The sequence below is a fragment of the Pelophylax lessonae genome (genome assembly GCF_965119305.1).
Source record: "Pelophylax lessonae genome assembly, chromosome: 12".
Classification (NCBI taxonomy): Eukaryota; Metazoa; Chordata; class Amphibia; order Anura; family Ranidae; genus Pelophylax; species Pelophylax lessonae.
The window spans coordinates 225,458,279-225,478,104 of NC_138779.1; the positions used below are offsets into that span (position 1 = coordinate 225,458,279).

The following is a 19,826-nucleotide window of genomic DNA, read 5'->3' on the forward strand; positions in this document are numbered from 1 at the left end:
CTGGGACCGGATTTCCATGACGTGTCCCCACATCCCCGCCATTTCCTGTCCCATTGGAGGAAGAGAATTCTCCACCCACCGGGGGGGGGGAGGGGCAGGCAATCTCCCCGATCGTTCTTCAGGTGCTCTATGGAGGAACTCCACCGCCGGAAATTCTCTGTGATTGTGAATGATGTGAATATTTTCTGCTGTAAGTTTGTAAATAGGAGAGAGAAATAAAGTTTATCAGAACAGCGTATTCTGACTCCGCCTCCATAGTAAGTCCCATCCTCCGACTCCGCCTCCATAGTAAGTCCCATCCTCCGACTCCGCCTCCATAGTAAGTCCCATCCTCCTATGTAAGGTCAGTGTGGGGGTCTCATTGGCCGTAAGGTCAGTGTGGGGGTCTCATTGGCCGTATCAGATCAGCGTATTCCGACTCCGCCTCCATAGTAAGTCCCATCCTCTTATGTAAAGTCAGTGTGGGGGTCTCATTGCCCGTCACCTTCCCCTGGGTGTAGGGGTCTCATTGGTTGTCACCTTCCTCTGGGTGTGGGGGTCTCATTGGTTGTCACCTTCCCCTGGGTTTAGGGGTCTCATTGGTTGTCACCTTCCCCTGGGTGTAGGGGTCTCATTGGTTGTCACCTTCCCCTGGGTGTAGGGGTCTCATTGGTTGTCACCTTCCTCTGGGTGTAGGGGTCTCATTGGTTGTCACCTTCCTCTGGGTGTAGGGGTCTCATTGGTTGTCACCTTCCTCTGGGTGTAGGGGTCTCATTGGTTGTCACCTGCCCCTGGGTGTAGGGGTCTCATTGGTTGTCACCTTCCCCTGGCTGTTCCTGTGATCACCCAGAGCCGCTCTTCTCTTTGTACCATGGAGGCTTCCCATGGGTCCGATGTCAGGACGGGATCCCAGCCACACGGAGGTATTCCGCCCAGTTCAGGGTGTCAGTGGCTCGGAGCGGAGTGCTTCCATTGGCCTCGGCGGAGGAGTTCTGCAGCTGCTTCAGGAGGTCAGTGAAGCACGGCCGCTTCAGCGCCTCCCACTGCCAACAACTGGTCATGACATCATACCTGAGGGGGAACAGAAGACATCGCAGATCACAATAAGGTCCCTTTATCCGGGTCAGTACACAATATATGACAGAGCACCCCTCACCTGGTACACATGGGGGGGGCGTTACCAAAACTGGAGAGAGTAAAATGTGGTGCAGCTCTGCAGGGGAGCCAATCATCTTCCAGGTTTTATTGTCAAAGCTTAACGCGGAAGAAGCTGAAGTAAGAAGATGATTGGCTTCCATGCACAGCTGTACTAGATTTCACCCTTTCCAGTTTTAGTACATCTTCCCCCAATGTGCTTTATGTTGCCGGACATATATATGCCCCCCCCCCCCTCCAAATTATGGAGTTTAGATGTCCCCAGTGTGGGAGACTTTTCATTCATTTTTATTGTTGGCGCCCAATGTGAGGCCCACCGCTTCTCATCCAACATCAGTACCTGGCCTCCCCAATGGGCTCAAATTCCCACAGACACCCCCCAAAGTCTTGTGGAACTTCTTCCCAGAAGAGTGGAGGATGTTATAGATACAAAAAGGGGTCAAAGTCCATATTAGTGGCCATGGTTTTGGAATTGGATGTCCAACCAAGCCCTGACCTCATGCCTACTGAACTCCTGTGGGTGAATTGGAACACTGATGGTAAGACAGGTATTCTCATCCAACATCAGAACCTGGCCTCCCCAATGGGGACAAATTCCCACAGACACCCCCCAAAATCTTATGGAACTTCTTCCCAGAAAAGTGGAGGATGTAATAGCCACCAAAGGCAACTCCATGTTAATAGTCTTTTTTTTGGGGGGGGGGGGGCACCTCCATAATGGCCATGGTTTTATGATGGATGTCCAACAAGCTCATATAGAGGTGATGGGTGGAGGAACTCAGAGCCCTGACCTCATCCCTACTGATCACCTTCGGGATGGATTGGACTGCAGGCCGGATATTTTTTGGTGCCCAATGTGTGACCCCGGTCTTCTCATCCAACATTTCTTCCTGACCTCACCTTAGGGGGGCGAATTCCAACAGACACCCTCCAAAATGTTCTGAAAATCCTTCCTAGAAAACTGGAGGATGGTAAAGGGACAAAGGGGGGCAATTCCATAAAGACTTGGGGTAACTAGATTGGTGTGGAGGAACTGTACAGAGCCCCGACCTCATCCCTACTGATCACCTTAGGGGTGGCTTAGAAAACCAATGGTGAGCCACGTCTTTTGGCATCCAACGTGAGTCAGGGCTATTCATCCACCATCAGTACCCAGCCTCACAAATACGCTTTTGGATGAGAGAGGTTCTAGTCCAGTGATGGGGAACCTCGGCACCCCAGATGTTTTGGAACTACATTTCCCATGATGCTCACCCACAATGCAGAGTGCATGAGCATCATGGGAAATGTAGTTCCAAAACATCTGGGGTGCCAAGGTTCCCCATCACTGGACTAGCCTTTCCCTGTGAGTCCAGCCTCATGGTAACAGTCTTGTAATGGTCCTCTTCAGGTCCAGCATGACCGTGTATAGAGCCAGCTGCATAAAGACATTGATGACCGTGTATAGAGCCAGCTCAATAGAGACATTGATGACCGTGTATAGAGCCAGCTGCATAGAGACATTGATGACCGTGTATAGAGCCAGCTCCATAGAGACATTGATGACCGTGTATAGAGCCAGCTGCATAGAGACATTGATGACCGTGTATAGAGCCAGCTGCATAGAGACATTGATGACCGTGTATAGAGCCAGCTCCATAGAGACATTGATGACCGTGTATAGAGCCAGCTCAATAGAGACATTGATGACCGTGTATAGAGCCAGCTGCATAGAGACATTGATGACCGTGTATAGAGCCAGCTGCATAGAGACATTGATGACCGTGTATAGAGCCAGCTCCATAGAGACATTGATGACCGTGTATAGAGCCAGCTCAATAGAGACATTGATGACCGTGTATAGAGCCAGCTGCATAGAGACATTGATGACCGTGTATAGAGCCAGCTCCATAGAGACATTGATGACCGTGTATAGAGCCAGCTCAATAGAGACATTGATGACCGTGTATAGAGCCAGCTGCATAGAGACATTGATGACCGTGTATAGAGCCAGCTCCATAGAGACATTGATGACCGTGTATAGAGCCAGCTGCATAGAGACATTGATGACCGTGTATAGAGCCAGCTGCATAGAGACATTGATGACCGTGTATAGAGCCAGCTCCATAGAGACATTGATGACCGTGTATAGAGCCAGCTCAATAGAGACATTGATGACCGTGTATAGAGCCAGCTGCATAGAGACATTGATGACCGTGTATAGAGCCAGCTGCATAGAGACATTGATGACCGTGTATAGAGCCAGCTCCATAGAGACATTGATGACCGTGTATAGAGCCAGCTCAATAGAGACATTGATGACCGTGTATAGAGCCAGCTGCATAGAGACATTGATGACCGTGTATAGAGCCAGCTGCATAAAGACATTGATGACCGTGTATAGAGCCAGCTGCATAGAGACATTGATGACCGTGTATAGAGCCAGCTGCATAGAGACATTGATGACCAGTTTGGTGTGGAGGAACTCCAGTGTCCTGCACAGAGTCCTGACCTCATCCCTACTGATCTCCTTTGGGATGAACTGGAACACCAATGAAAAGCCAGGTCTTTTTTTTGGTGCCCAATGTGAGGCAGTCTTCTAATCCATTATAGGGACCTGACCCCACCGATGGGACCGAATTCCCACAGACGCCCCCCAAATCTTGTGGGAAGTCTTCCCGGAAGAGTGGAGATGTAACTCCAAATTATTGGCCTTTTGGGGGGGGAAATTGATGGCCATGGTTTCGTAATGGATGGGCAACAAGTTCATATAGAGGGGATGGGTGGAGGAACTCCATTGTCCTGCACAGAGCCCTGACCTCATCCCTACTGACCATCTTTGGGATGAATTGGAACACTGATAGTAAACCAGGTCTTCTCATCCAACATCAGCACCTGACCTCACGAATGGCCACAAATTCTCTTAGACACCCCCAAATCTTGTGGAAAGTCTTCCCAGAAGAGTGGAGGATGTCACAGCCATAAAGGGGGCAACTCCATACCCAATATAGGTGTGATGGGTGGAGGAACTCCGGTGTCCTGCACAGATCCCTGACCTCATCCCTACTGACCATCTTTGGGGTGAATTTGAACACCAATGGAAAGTCAGGCCTTTATTTTGGTGCCCAATGTGAGGCCCAATGTGTGAGCCGGGTCTTCTCATCCAACATCAGGACCTGACTTCACCAATGGGCATAAATTCCCACAGACACCCTCCACAATGTTGTGCAAAGTCCTTCCAGAAAAGCGGAGGGTGGTCTTGTCACAAAGGGGGGGATTCCATAATGACATGGTGTGACCAGTTTGGTGTGGAGGAACTCCAGTGTCCTGCACAGAGTCCTGACCATTTCCCTACTGATCACCTTTGGGATGAATTTGAACACCAATGGAAAGTCAGGCCTTTTTTTTTTGGTGCCCAATGTGAGGCCCAATGTGTGAGCCGGGTCTTCTCATCCATTATCAGGACCTGACCCCACCAATGGAACTGAATTCCCACAGATAACCTCCAAGATCTTGTGGGAAGTCTTCCCGGAAGAGTGGAGATATAACAGCCAATTAATGGCAACTCCAAATTATTGGCCTTTTGGGGGGGGGGGGCAACTGATGGCCATGGTTTCGTAATGGATGGGCAACAAGTTCATATAGAGGGGATGGGTGGAGGAACTCCATTGTCCTGCACAGAGTCCTGACCTCATCCCTACTGACCATCTTTGGGATGAATTGGAACACTGATTGTGAGCTGGGTCTTCTCATCCAACATCAGTACCTGACCTCACAATTGGGCACCTATTATCAATATCAATGGCCATGGTTCTGGAGTGAGAAGTCAGACAAGGCCATATAAGATATGAGGTACAGCACACGTCCCCCTATTATGGGGCACCATGGGGGGTGAATATTACCGCCCCCCCCCCCGGGGTGTCCTCACTATGGACAATGCTGCTTGTAGGTGTAGAAGGACAGAACTGTCACCCATAGCAACCAAACTGTCATCAGTGAGCTGGGCTCTGCACCGACTCCATCCTATTCCTGGACACAATGCCGGGCCGAGTTATAAAGGTCACACCCTATTTATAGATGCCCTTCCCCCATTCCATGGAGCTCCCATTACAGGAATTCCTTTATATCTATCATAGGGGTGAGAGACACACAGGGGGTATGGAGGGTACAGGAGGTACCAAGGCTGGGGACTTATAGGGGTGAGAGACACACGGGGGGTATGGAGGGTACAGGAGGTACCAAGGCTGGGGTCTTATAGGGGTGAGAGACACACGGGGGGTATGGAGGGTACAGGAGGTACCAAGGCTGGGGTCTTATGGGGGTGAGAGACACACGGGGGGGGGGGGGTACAGGAGGTACCAAGGCTGGGGACTTATAGGGGTGAGAGACACACAGGGGGTATGGAGGGTACAGGAGGTACCAAGGCTGGGGTCTTATAGGGGTGAGAGACACACGGGGGGGGGGGTACAGGAGGTACCAAGGCTGGGGACTTCTGGGGGTGAGAGACACACGGGGGGTATGGAGGGTACAGGAGGTACCAAGGCTGGGGTCTTATAGGGGTGAGAGACACACGGGGGGTATGGAGGGTACAGGAGGTACCAAGGCTGGGGTCTTATGGGGGTGAGAGACACACGGGGGGGGGGGGGGGGTACAGGAGGTACCAAGGCTGGGGACTTATAGGGGTGAGAGACACACAGGGGGTATGGAGGGTACAGGAGGTACCAAGGCTGGGGTCTTATAGGGGTGAGAGACACACGGGGGGGGGGGTACAGGAGGTACCAAGGCTGGGGACTTCTGGGGGTGAGAGACACACGGGGGGTATGGAGGGTACAGGAGGTACCAAGGCTGGGGTCTTATAGGGGTGAGAGACACACGGGGGGTATGGAGGGTACAGGAGGTACCAAGGCTGGGGTCTTATGGGGGTGAGAGACACACGGGGGGTATGGAGGGTACAGGAGGTACCAAGGCTGGGGTCTTATAGGGGTGAGAGACACACGGGGGGGGGGGGGTACAGGAGGTACCAAGGCTGGGGTCTTATAGGGGTGAGAGACACACGGGGGGTATGGAGGGTACAGGAGGTACCAAGGCTGGGGTCTTATAGGGGTGAGAGACACACGGGGGGTATGGAGGGTACAGGAGGTACCAAGGCTGGGGTCTTATGGGGGTGAGAGACACACAGGGGGTATGGAGGGTACAGGAGGTACCAAGGCTGGGGTCTTATGGGGGTGAGAGACACACGGGGGGGGGGGGGTACAGGAGGTACCAAGGCTGGGGACTTATAGGGGTGAGAGACACACAGGGGGTATGGAGGGTACAGGAGGTACCAAGGCTGGGGTCTTATAGGGGTGAGAGACACACGGGGGGTATGGAGGGTACAGGAGGTACCAAGGCTGGGGTCTTATAGGGGTGAGAGACACACGGGGGGTATGGAGGGTACAGGAGGTACCAAGGCTGGGGTCTTATGGGGGTGAGAGACACACGGGGGGTATGGAGGGTACAGGAGGTACCAAGGCTGGGGTCTTATAGGGGTGAGAGACACACGGGGGGGGGGGGGTACAGGAGGTACCAAGGCTGGGGTCTTATAGGGGTGAGAGACACACGGGGGGTATGGAGGGTACAGGAGGTACCAAGGCTGGGGTCTTATAGGGGTGAGAGACACACGGGGGGTATGGAGGGTACAGGAGGTACCAAGGCTGGGGTCTTATGGGGGTGAGAGACACACGGGGGGGGGGGGTACAGGAGGTACCAAGGCTGGGGACTTATAGGGGTGAGAGACACACAGGGGGTATGGAGGGTACAGGAGGTACCAAGGCTGGGGTCTTATGGGGGTGAGAGACACACGGGGGGGGGGGGGTACAGGAGGTACCAAGGCTGGGGACTTATAGGGGTGAGAGACACACAGGGGGTATGGAGGGTACAGGAGGTACCAAGGCTGGGGTCTTATAGGGGTGAGAGACACACGGGGGGGGGGGTACAGGAGGTACCAAGGCTGGGGACTTCTGGGGGTGAGAGACACACGGGGGGTATGGAGGGTACAGGAGGTACCAAGGCTGGGGTCTTATAGGGGTGAGAGACACACGGGGGGTATGGAGGGTACAGGAGGTACCAAGGCTGGGGTCTTATGGGGGTGAGAGACACACGGGGGGGGGGGGGGTACAGGAGGTACCAAGGCTGGGGACTTATAGGGGTGAGAGACACACAGGGGGTATGGAGGGTACAGGAGGTACCAAGGCTGGGGTCTTATGGGGGTGAGAGACACACGGGGGGGGGGGGGGGGTACAGGAGGTACCAAGGCTGGGGACTTCTGGGGGTGAGAGACACACGGGGGGTATGGAGGGTACAGGAGGTACCAAGGCTGGGGTCTTATAGGGGTGAGAGACACACGGGGGGTATGGAGGGTACAGGAGGTACCAAGGCTGGGGTCTTATAGGGGTGAGAGACACACGGGGGGGGGGGGGTACAGGAGGTACCAAGGCTGGGGACTTCTGGGGGTGAGAGACACACGGGGGGTATGGAGGGTACAGGAGGTACCAAGGCTGGGGTCTTATAGGGGTGAGAGACACACGGGGGGTATGGAGGGTACAGGAGGTACCAAGGCTGGGGTCTTATAGGGGTGAGAGACACACGGGGGGGGGGGGGGTACAGGAGGTACCAAGGCTGGGGACTTCTGGGGGTGAGAGACACACGGGGGGTATGGAGGGTACAGGAGGTACCAAGGCTGGGGTCTTATAGGGGTGAGAGACACACGGGGGGTATGGAGGGTACAGGAGGTACCAAGGCTGGGGACTTATAGGGGTGAGAGACACACGGGGGGTATGGAGGGTACAGGAGGTACCAAGGCTGGGGTCTTATAGGGGTGAGAGACACACGGGGGGGGGGGGTACAGGAGGTACCAAGGCTGGGGACTTCTGGGGGTGAGAGACACACGGGGGGTATGGAGGGTACAGGAGGTACCAAGGCTGGGGTCTTATAGGGGTGAGAGACACACGGGGGGTATGGAGGGTACAGGAGGTACCAAGGCTGGGGTCTTATGGGGGTGAGAGACACACGGGGGGGGGGGGGGTACAGGAGGTACCAAGGCTGGGGACTTATAGGGGTGAGAGACACACAGGGGGTATGGAGGGTACAGGAGGTACCAAGGCTGGGGTCTTATAGGGGTGAGAGACACACGGGGGGGGGGGGGTACAGGAGGTACCAAGGCTGGGGTCTTAGGGGGGTGAGAGACACACGGGGGGTATGGAGGGTACAGGAGGTACCAAGGCTGGGGTCTTATAGGGGTGAGAGACACACGGGGGGGGGGGTACAGGAGGTACCAAGGCTGGGGACTTCTGGGGGTGAGAGACACACGGGGGGTATGGAGGGTACAGGAGGTACCAAGGCTGGGGTCTTATAGGGGTGAGAGACACACGGGGGGTATGGAGGGTACAGGAGGTACCAAGGCTGGGGTCTTATAGGGGTGAGAGACACACGGGGGGTATGGAGGGTACAGGAGGTACCAAGGCTGGGGACTTATAGGGGTGAGAGACACACAGGGGGTATGGAGGGTACAGGAGGTACCAAGGCTGGGGTCTTATGGGGGTGAGAGACACACGGGGGGGGGGGGGGGGTACAGGAGGTACCAAGGCTGGGGACTTATAGGGGTGAGAGACACACAGGGGGTATGGAGGGTACAGGAGGTACCAAGGCTGGGGTCTTATAGGGGTGAGAGACACACGGGGGGGGGGGGTACAGGAGGTACCAAGGCTGGGGACTTCTGGGGGTGAGAGACACACGGGGGGTATGGAGGGTACAGGAGGTACCAAGGCTGGGGTCTTATAGGGGTGAGAGACACACGGGGGGTATGGAGGGTACAGGAGGTACCAAGGCTGGGGTCTTATAGGGGTGAGAGACACACGGGGGGGGGGGGGTACAGGAGGTACCAAGGCTGGGGACTTCTGGGGGTGAGAGACACACGGGGGGTATGGAGGGTACAGGAGGTACCAAGGCTGGGGTCTTATAGGGGTGAGAGACACACGGGGGGTATGGAGGGTACAGGAGGTACCAAGGCTGGGGTCTTATAGGGGTGAGAGACACACGGGGGGGGGGGGGTACAGGAGGTACCAAGGCTGGGGACTTCTGGGGGTGAGAGACACACGGGGGGTATGGAGGGTACAGGAGGTACCAAGGCTGGGGTCTTATAGGGGTGAGAGACACACGGGGGGTATGGAGGGTACAGGAGGTACCAAGGCTGGGGACTTATAGGGGTGAGAGACACACGGGGGGTATGGAGGGTACAGGAGGTACCAAGGCTGGGGTCTTATAGGGGTGAGAGACACACGGGGGGTATGGAGGGTACAGGAGGTACCAAGGCTGGGGTCTTATAGGGGTGAGAGACACACGGGGGGTATGGAGGGTACAGGAGGTACCAAGGCTGGGGACTTATAGGGGTGAGAGACACACAGGGGGTATGGAGGGTACAGGAGGTACCAAGGCTGGGGTCTTATGGGGGTGAGAGACACACGGGGGGGGGGGGTACAGGAGGTACCAAGGCTGGGGACTTATAGGGGTGAGAGACACACAGGGGGTATGGAGGGTACAGGAGGTACCAAGGCTGGGGTCTTATAGGGGTGAGAGACACACGGGGGGGGGGGTACAGGAGGTACCAAGGCTGGGGACTTCTGGGGGTGAGAGACACACGGGGGGTATGGAGGGTACAGGAGGTACCAAGGCTGGGGTCTTATAGGGGTGAGAGACACACGGGGGGTATGGAGGGTACAGGAGGTACCAAGGCTGGGGTCTTATAGGGGTGAGAGACACACGGGGGGGGGGGGGGTACAGGAGGTACCAAGGCTGGGGACTTCTGGGGGTGAGAGACACACGGGGGGTATGGAGGGTACAGGAGGTACCAAGGCTGGGGTCTTATAGGGGTGAGAGACACACGGGGGGTATGGAGGGTACAGGAGGTACCAAGGCTGGGGTCTTATAGGGGTGAGAGACACACGGGGGGGGGGGGGGTACAGGAGGTACCAAGGCTGGGGACTTCTGGGGGTGAGAGACACACGGGGGGTATGGAGGGTACAGGAGGTACCAAGGCTGGGGACTTATAGGGGTGAGAGACACACGGGGGGTATGGAGGGTACAGGAGGTACCAAGGCTGGGGTCTTATAGGGGTGAGAGACACACGGGGGGTATGGAGGGTACAGGAGGTACCAAGGCTGGGGACTTATAGGGGTGAGAGACACACGGGGGGTATGGAGGGTACAGTAATGATTGCCTGTTTATATCCGCCCCCCCCCCCCCCCCATAGACTTACATTGTACAGATCATTCTCACAGGAGCCGTATGGGGGGTGGGGCAGACCATAGAACACTGCTGGGGGTGCTTACAATGATCAGATTTTATTTATATGCTTTATTTTTTTTTTCATAAGAAAAGAATACAAAAAATAAAAATCTGTTGCTGTAGCAGGCGAGTCTTATCTGGAGATGTCCCCCCCCCCCCTCTATGGGTCTGCCGCTGATCCTCTGCTGCCCTCCAGTGGTCACCGTGTCACTGTGCACCCCCCCCCTCACCTCCACCCCCCCCTCCCCCCATTAACCCTCCACTCCCTGTGATGTGTGCAGACACCCGATACTCACAGTCGCTCTCCGCATTGCTGAGGTTTCGCCATTCTATAATTCTTTTGCAGCTTCTTTGGAATCTTTGAAGGATCCAAATCCGGATACGGGGGGGCCCCTGAGACAGACACAGACTTTACATCCCTCATCTCAGCAATGTTTATAAACAATGTTACTTTGTATCTCTCTATCTCCCGTCTGATCAATGTTTATAAACAATGTTACTTTGTATCTCTCTATCTCCTGTCTGATCAATGTTTATAAACAATGTAACTTTGTATCTCTCTATCTCCTGTCTGATCAATGTTTATAAACAATGTTACTTTGTATCTCTCTATCTCCTGTCTGATCAATGTTTATAAACAATGTAACTTTGTATCTCTCTATCTCCTGTCTGATCAATGTTTATAAACAATGTTACTTTGTATCTCTCTATCTCCCGTCTGATCAATGTTTATAAACAATGTTACTTTGTATCTCTCTATCTCCCGTCTGATCAATGTTTATAAACAATGTTACTTTGTATCTCTCTATCTCCTGTCTGATCAATGTTTATAAACAATGTTACTTTGTATCTCTCTATCTCCCATCTGATCAATGTTTATAAACAATGTTACTTTGTATCTCTCTATCTCCCGTCTGATCAATGTTTATAAACAATGTTACTTTGTATCTCTATCTCCCGTCTGATCAATGTTTATAAACAATGTTACTTTGTATCTCTCCATCTCCTGTCTGATCAATGTTTATAAACAATGTTACTTTGTATCTCTCTATCTCCTGTCTGATCAATGTTTATAAACAATGTAACTTTGTATCTCTCTATCTCCTGTCTGATCAATGTTTATAAACAATGTAACTTTGTATCTCTCTATCTCCTGTCTGATCAATGTTTATAAACAATGTTACTTTGTATCTCTCTATCTCCTGTCTGATAAATGTTTATAAACAATGTTACTTTGTATCTCTCTATCTCCTGTCTGATCAATGTTTATAAACAATGTAACTTTATATCTCTCTATCTCCTGTCTGATCAATGTTTATAAACAATGTTACTTTGTATCTCTCTATCTCCTGTCTGATCAATGTTTATAAACAATGTAACTTTGTATCTCTCTATCTCCTGTCTGATCAATGTTTATAAACAATGTTACTTTGTATCTCTCTATCTCCTGTCTGATCAATGTTTATAAACAATGTTACTTTGTATCTCTCTATCTCCCGTCTGATCAATGTTTATAAACAATGTTACTTTGTATCTCTCTATATCTCCCGTCTGATCAATGTTTATAAACAATGTTACTTTGTATCTCTCTATCTCCTGTCTGATCAATGTTTATAAACAATGTTACTTTGTATCTCTCTATCTCCTGTCTGATCAATGTTTATAAACAATGTAACTTTGTATCTCTCTATCTCCTGTCTGATCAATGTTTATAAACAATGTTACTTTGTATCTCTCCATCTCCCATCTGATCAATGTTTATAAACAATGTTACTTTGTATCTCTCTATCTCCTGTCTGATCAATGTTTATAAACAATGTTACTTTGTACCCCAGACGGTGTCCACACCTGTTTAATATATATTAGTAACCAAATCTTTCTGTTTTCAGCCAGGTGGGACAGGGTTAAACTCCTGGTAGATTTCTTTCCCTGGGTGTTCCATTGGGGAGATTTCCCCTCACTTCCTGTCCTAGAGACACCACAGGAAGTCAGAGGAAATAAGTGCGGGAAACCCTCTCTTACACAGATGTCACCAGGAAAATGACCTGCGGCCCCATCTATAATCTCTTCAGATAAACATTTTATGACTTTTCTAGCTGACTCAGAGGAATCTCACCTGTCCTTCACCTATCTTATCACCGCTGTATGTATATATATATACTGTGATCAGGTGACCTACACACCATGACTCCGCCCTTCTCTCCACTATATGTACTGTGATCAGGTGACCTACACACCATGACTCCGCCCTTCTCTCCACTATATGTACTGTGATCAGGTGACCTACACACCATGACTCCGCCCTTCTCTCCACTATATGTACTGTGATCAGGTGACCTACACACCATGACTCCGCCCTTCTCTCCACTATATGTACTGTGATCAGGTGACCTACACACCATGACTCCGCCCTTACCTAGAGTCACCATCTCGTACAGAAGGATGCCGAAGGACCACCTGCAGGGAGATGAGGAGAAGATGAGAGAAATCGGCGTCACATTTTACTATTTCTATATGAAACGCGTCAGACTGAGCACTAATCCCACAGAAATGATCCATCCCGCAAGATGATTGGCTGGCGCTGAGTGCATACAAATGGCTGAAAGAGATCATTCACATAGAAGTGCGCTCTTCACTGCCAGTCACTGCCCGACGCATTTCACCATCCGCTCTGCCCTGATTGGAGGATCAACATTATCAGATGTGTGACCCCCATAACTAAAATTATTTTTTAATATGTGTGTGCATCACATATAACCCCCCCCCCCACCTTCATATATATCATACACAGGAAGTCCCCCCCCCTCAACCCCAACCCCTTAACACCAACCCTAACCCTATATACCTAACCCCCTAGCACTGACCACTAACCCTAACCCTATATACCTAACCCTAACACCCTAACCATAACTTTAACCCTCTAACCCTAACCCCAACCCTAACCCCCTAACCCTTACACCTAACCCTAACAACCCTAACCCCTTAACCCCAACCTAACCCAATCCATAACCCTTAACTCTATGTACCTAACCCTAACCCAAACCCTCTAACCCTAACCACACTAGCCCTAACTCCTTAACACCAACAGTAACCCTTAACCCCCTAACCCTAACCTCTAAACCCTAACCCTATGTAACTAACCCTAACCCTAGCTCCAAACCCTAACCCTAGCCCCCTAACCCTACCGATGTATTAAACCCTAACCCTAACTCCCTAACCCTGACCCTAACCCTATGTACCTAACCCTAACTCTAACCCTACCCACCTTAACAACTCTAACCCTAATCCCTTAACCCCAACCATAACCCTAATTCCAACCCTATGTACCTAACCCTGACACTCTAACCCTTAAACTCTAACCCTAACCATAACCCTCTAACCCTAAACCTAACACCCTAACCCCCTAACCTGCTAACCCTAACCTTATGTACCTAACCCTCTAACCTTAACCCTTATAACCCTAACAACCCTAACTCCTAACCCCCTAAAATTAACCCTAACCATCCTAACCCCTAAACCTAACTCTATATACCTAACCCTAACACTCAAACCCTAAACATAACTCTAACCCTAACCACCCTAACAACCCTAACCCCTTAACCCCAACCCTAACCCCCTAACCCTATTGATGTATCTAACCCTAACCCCCTAACCCTGACCCTAACCCCCTAACCCTATGAACCTAACCCTAACCATAACCCTCTGACTCTAACCCCCTAACCCTAACCAACTTAACCCAAGCAACCCTAACCATAATCCCTTAACCCCAACCCTAACCCCAACCCCAAAACCCTAACCCCGAACCCTATGTACTGAACCCTAACACTCTAACCCTTACCCTCTAACCCTAACCCAACCCTAACCATATCCCTCTAACCCTACCCCTAACCCTAACACCATAACCCGCTAACCCTATCACTAACCTTATGCACCTAATCCTCTAACCCTAACCACCCTAACAACCCTAACTCCTAACCTCGTAACCCTTAACCCCAACCCTAACCCCTAAACCTATGTACCTATCCATAACCCTAACACTCTAACCTTAACCCTCTAACCCTAACCCAAACCCAATATACCTAACCCTAACACTCTAACCCTAACCCCAACCCCCTAACCCTATATACCTAACCCTATATACCTAACCCTAACTTTACCTCTCTAACCCTAACCCTCTAACCCTAACCCAAACCCTTTAACCCTAACCCTATATACCTAACCCTAACACTCTAACCCTAACCCCAACACCTAACCCTATATATCTAACCCTAACAACCCTAACCCCTTAACCCTTAACACCAACCCTAACCCCTGACCCTAACCTCATGTACCTAACTCTAACACTCGAACCCTAACCCTAAACATAACTCTAACCCTCTAACCCTAACCCAAACCCTAACCCCTTAACCCTGACATGTAACCCTTACACCTAACCCTAACCACCCTAACAGCCATAACCCCTCAACCCCAACCCTAATCCTGAACCCCTAACCCTATATAACTAACCCTAACCCCATCCATAACCCTAACCCTCTAACCCTAACCACCTTAACAACCCTAATTCCTTAACACCAACAGTGACCCCTAACCCTATGTAACTAACCCAAACACCCTAACCCTAACCCCATCCATAACCCTAACCCCAAACCCCAACCCTCTAACCCTAACCTCCTAACCCCTAACACTATCGATGTATCTAACCCTAAACCTAACACCCTAACCCTGACCCTAACCCCCTAACCCCATGTACCTAACCCTAACTCTAACCCTAACCCTCTAACCCTAACCCAACTCCAACCCTAACCCCTTAACCCTAACCTTATGTACCTAACCCCTAACCCTATGTACCTATCCGTAACCGTAACACTCTAATCCTAACCCTCTAACCCTAACTCCCTAACCCTATGTACCTATCCGTAACCCAAACCCTCTTACCCAAACCCTCTAACCCTAACCATCCTAACCCAAACCCTCTAGCCCTAACCCTAACAATAACCCTAACCACCCTAACCCTTAACCCTATGTACCTAATGCTAACCCTAGCACTCTAACCCTAACCCTTAACCCTAACCCTTAACCCTAACCCTTAACCCTAACCCCTAACCCTCTAACCCTCACCCTAACCCGTATTTAACCATAACCTGTATCTAACCCTCTAAAACTCTAATCCTCTAACCCTAACCCTCTAACCCTAAGCCTATGTACCTAACCTTCTAACCCTAACACTGACCACCCTAACCCTAACAATCCTTAACCCCAACCCCTATTCCCTAAACCCAAACCCCTAACCATATGTACCTAACCCTAACCCAAACCCTAACCCTTGAACCCTAACCCAACCCAAACCCTTTAACCCTAACCACTAACCCTATTCCTAACACCCTAACCCCTTAACCTCAACCCTAACCCCATGTACCTAACACTAACCCTAAACCCTAATACTCTAACCCTAATCCAGACCCTCTAACCCTAACCCCCTAACCGTAACCAACCTAACCCTAACATCACTAACGCTAACCTCTAACCCTAACCCCAACCCCTAACCCTAACACTCAAACTATAACCCTCTAACCCTAACCCTCCCCAAACCCTAACCACCTTAACCCTAACAACCCTAACCCCTTAACCCTTAAAACCAACCCTAACCCTAACACTCTAACCCTATCCCTAACCGCTTAACCCCAACCCTAACCCCAGCCTCAACCCCTAACCCTCTAACCCTCTAACCCTAACCACCCTAACTCCCCTAACCCCAACCCCAACCCCGAAACCCTATGTATCTAACACTAACACTCTAATCCTTACCCTCTAACCCTATCCCTAACCCTCTAACCCTAACCCCTAGCCCTAACCTCCTAACCCTATGTACCTAACCCTAACCACCCTAACAACCCTAACCCCTAAGCCCTTTACCCTTAACCCCCAAACCCTTAACTCCTAACCCTATGTACCTATCCGTAACCCTAACCCTCTAACCCTAACCCTAAGCCCCTAACCCTAACCATCCTAACCCTAACCCTCTAACCCTAAACCTATCCCCCTAATCCAAACCCCCTAACCACCCTAACCCTAACCACCCTAACCCCTTAACCCCAACCCCCTAACCCTATGTACCTAACGCTAACCCTAACCCTCACCCTAACCCGTATCTAATCCCTAACCCCAACCCTCTAACCCTAACCTCAACCCCTAATCCCTAACCCCAACTCCTAATCCCTAACCCCAACCCTAACCCTCTAACCCCAACCCTCTAACCCCCCTAACCCTAACTCCTTAACACCAACAGTAACCCCTAAACCTAACCCTAACCTCTAAACCCTAACCCTATGTACCTAACCCTACCCATAACCTTAACCCTCTAACCCTAACCCTAACCCCTAACCCTATATACCAAACTCTAACCCTCTAAACCTAACTCTAATCCAAACCCTAACTCTCTAACCCTAACCCTAGCCCCAACCCCAACCCCAACCCCAACCCTCTAACCCTAACCCTAGCTCTAACCCTAACCCCCCTAACCCTAACTCCTTAACACCAACAGTAACCCCTAACCCCAACCCCTAAACCTAACCCTATGTACCTAACCCTAACCTCTAAACCCTAACCCTATGTACCTAACCCTACCCATAACCTTAACCCTCTAACCCTAACCCCAACCCTCTAAACCTAACTCTAATCCAAACCCTAACCCCTAACCCTAGCCCCAACCACCAACCCTCACCCCCTAACCACTAACCCTCTAACCCTCGCCCCCTAACCCTAGCCCCAACCCCTAACCCAAATCCCTAATCCCTAACCCCAACAGTAACCCCTAACCCTAACCCCAACCCCTAAACCTAACCTCTAAACCCTAACCCTATGTACCTAACCCTACCCATAACCTTAACCCTCTAACCCCTAACCCAAACCTTAACCCCCTAACCCCGACCCTCTAACCCTAACCCAAACCTTAACCCCCTAACCCCTACCCTCTAACCCTCTAACCATGTATCTAAAACTAACCCTAACACACTAACCCTAACCCCCTAAAACCTAACCCTAACTCTAAAACTCTAACCCTATGTACCTAACCCTAACCCTCAACCACTAAACCCTAAACCTAACCCACTAACCCCAACCCTAAACCCAAACGCTAACCCTAATCCCTAATCCTCTAAACCTAACCCTAATCCTGACCCTGCCCCTAACCCCTAACCCTCTAACCCTAACCCCTTAACCCCATGTACTTAACCCTAACACTCTAACCTTAGCCCTCTAACCCTAACCCGAACCCTAACCCTCTAACCCTAACACACTAACCCTAATCCCTTAACCCTTATCCCCAACCCTAACCCCTAACCCTATGTACCTAACCCTAACCCTTTAACCCTAACCCTCTATCCCTAACCCTCACATCCTAACACCCTGACCCTAACCCTCATCCCCTAAACCTAACCCTCTAACACTCTAAACCTAACAGCAAACCTAACCCTACCCCTAAGCCCTAATCCTAAACCTATCCCTAACCCCAACCCTGCGCCGCCAACTGCGTCCAACACTAGGTGGAGCTGTGACCTTTGACCTCTGAGGCCACACCTCCTGACCTTTGACCTTTGGGGTGGGTCCATGACCCATTTCTTGAGTAAAAACTCTCTCCTGTGTCTCCTCTGTCTAACCCTAACCCCCTGAACCTAACCCCAACCCCCTAACCCTTACCCTATCTAACCCTAACTAACCCTCATCCTCACCCTAAACCCCTAACACTATCTAACCCTAACCCTCACCCTAACCCCGACCCTAGCCCTATTCCTCTAACCCTAACCCTCTAACGCCAACCCCAACACTAGCCCTCACTCAACCTCAACCCCTAATGCTAACCCCTTTCCCTCTAACCCTAACCCTCTAACACCCTAACCCTAGGCCTAACCCTATCTCTAACCAATAACCCAAACCTTAAGCAATAACCCTAATTCTAACCTTTACCCCCTGACCCTCTAACCCCAACTCCCTAACCCCCTCCCCCCAACCCTAGCCCCTGACCCCTAACCCTCACCCTATAACCCTAACCCTCTAACCCTAACCTCCACTCCTAACCCCTACCCTAAAGCTAACCCTCTAACCCTGACCCTAGCCGTAACCTCTAACCCTAACCCTCTAACCCTAACCTCCACTCCTAACTCCTACCCAACCCCTAACCCTCTAACCCTAACCCTATCCCTAACACCCTAACCCCTAACCCTCTCCTGTGTCTCCTCTGTCTAACCCTAACCCCTAACCTTTGACCCTTGACCCTAAAATCCAACAAAATCACCATTTTTCAATGTCAATCTCCACTTGGTGTCTCCCCCACCCAAAACCCCTACTTTTCCCCCCTCCGGCCCTCCTTAACCCCTCCCCCCCAGCCTTCATATATATCATACACAGGAAGTCCCCCCCTCCGGCCCTCCGTTACCCCCCCACCTTCATATATATATAATACACAGGAAGTCCCCCCCCCCCCCCCGCACACACTTACACATCGCTCTTCTCGGTGACGCTCGGATCTCTCAGCCGTTCTGGTGATTGCCATTTTAGGGGAACCCGGGCGGCTCTCCTGGTGGGGAAGGACCCGGTCCGGTGCTGTACACTGGCCAATCCCAATCCGCACAGCCGAACGCTCATATCCTCGTGGATGAGGACGTTACATGCTGCCACGTACCCGTGAACCAGATTGTGCGTCACACTCAGATATTCCTGGAAGAGAAATGGAATAATCACTCGGGGAAAGGGGGGGGGTTCTGATATCTGGTTGGAGAGGGGGGGGTTCTGATCTCCGGTCAGGGAGAGGGCGGGGGGTTCTAATCTCCGGTCAGGGGGGGGGGGGGTTTTTGATCTCCGGTCAGGGAGAGGGGGGGGGTTCTGATCTCCGGTCAGGGAGAGGGGGGGGGTTCTGATCTCCGGTCAGGGAGGGGGGGGGGTTCTAATCTCCGGTCAGGGGGGGGGAGTTCTGATCTCCGGTCAGGGAGAGGGGGGGGTTCTGATCTCCGGTCAGGGAGGGGGGGGGGGTTCTGATCTCCGGTCAGGGAGGGGGGGGGTTCTGATCTCCGGTCAGGGAGGGGGGGGGTTCTGATCTCCGGTCAGGGAGAGGGGGGGGGGGTTCTGATCTCCGGTCAGGGAGAGGGGGGGGTTCTGATCTCCGGTCAGGGAGAGGGGGGGGTTCTGATCTCCGGTCAGGGAGAGGGGGGGGTTCTGATCTCCGGTCAGGGAGGGGGGGGGGATTCTGATCTCCGGTCAGGGAGGGGGGGGGATCTGATCTCCGGTCAGGGAGAGGGGGGGTTCTGATCTCCGGTCAGGGAGAGGGGGGGGTTCTGATCTCCGGTCAGGGAGAGGGGGGGGGGGTTCTGATCTCCGGTCAGGGAGGGGGGGGTTCTGAT

At 51.7% G+C, this 19,826-nt stretch overlaps 1 protein-coding gene across 1 annotated transcript; it reads right to left on the minus strand.

Annotated features, from left to right (window-relative positions):
* Positions 1-828: 828 nt before the first annotated feature.
* On the minus strand, positions 829-19,153 carry LOC309568433 (tyrosine-protein kinase STYK1-like). The gene is made up of 4 exons (XM_082274101.1): positions 18,929-19,153; positions 12,851-12,891; positions 10,731-10,827; positions 829-1,050 (listed from the first exon to the last, which is right to left on the minus strand). The coding sequence occupies exons 1-4, from the start codon at positions 19,072-19,074 to the stop codon at positions 876-878; spliced, it is 459 nt and encodes a 152-aa protein (XP_082130227.1). The 5' UTR covers positions 19,075-19,153; the 3' UTR covers positions 829-875.
* Positions 19,154-19,826: the final 673 nt, after the last annotated feature.

Excerpts from the sequence above, each read along its gene's own strand:
- LOC309568433 (XM_082274101.1), bottom strand. The coding sequence starts at position 19,074 with ATGAGCGTTCGGCTGTGCGGATTGGGATTGGCCAGTGTACAGCACCGG. Across the intron at positions 12,892-18,928 it reads GTCACCGAGAAGAGCGATGT|GTGGTCCTTCGGCATCCTTC; the intron begins GTAAGTGTGTGC and ends ATCTCCCTGCAG. Across the intron at positions 1,051-10,730 it reads CAGCAATGCGGAGAGCGACT|GTATGATGTCATGACCAGTT; the intron begins GTGAGTATCGGG and ends GTTCCCCCTCAG.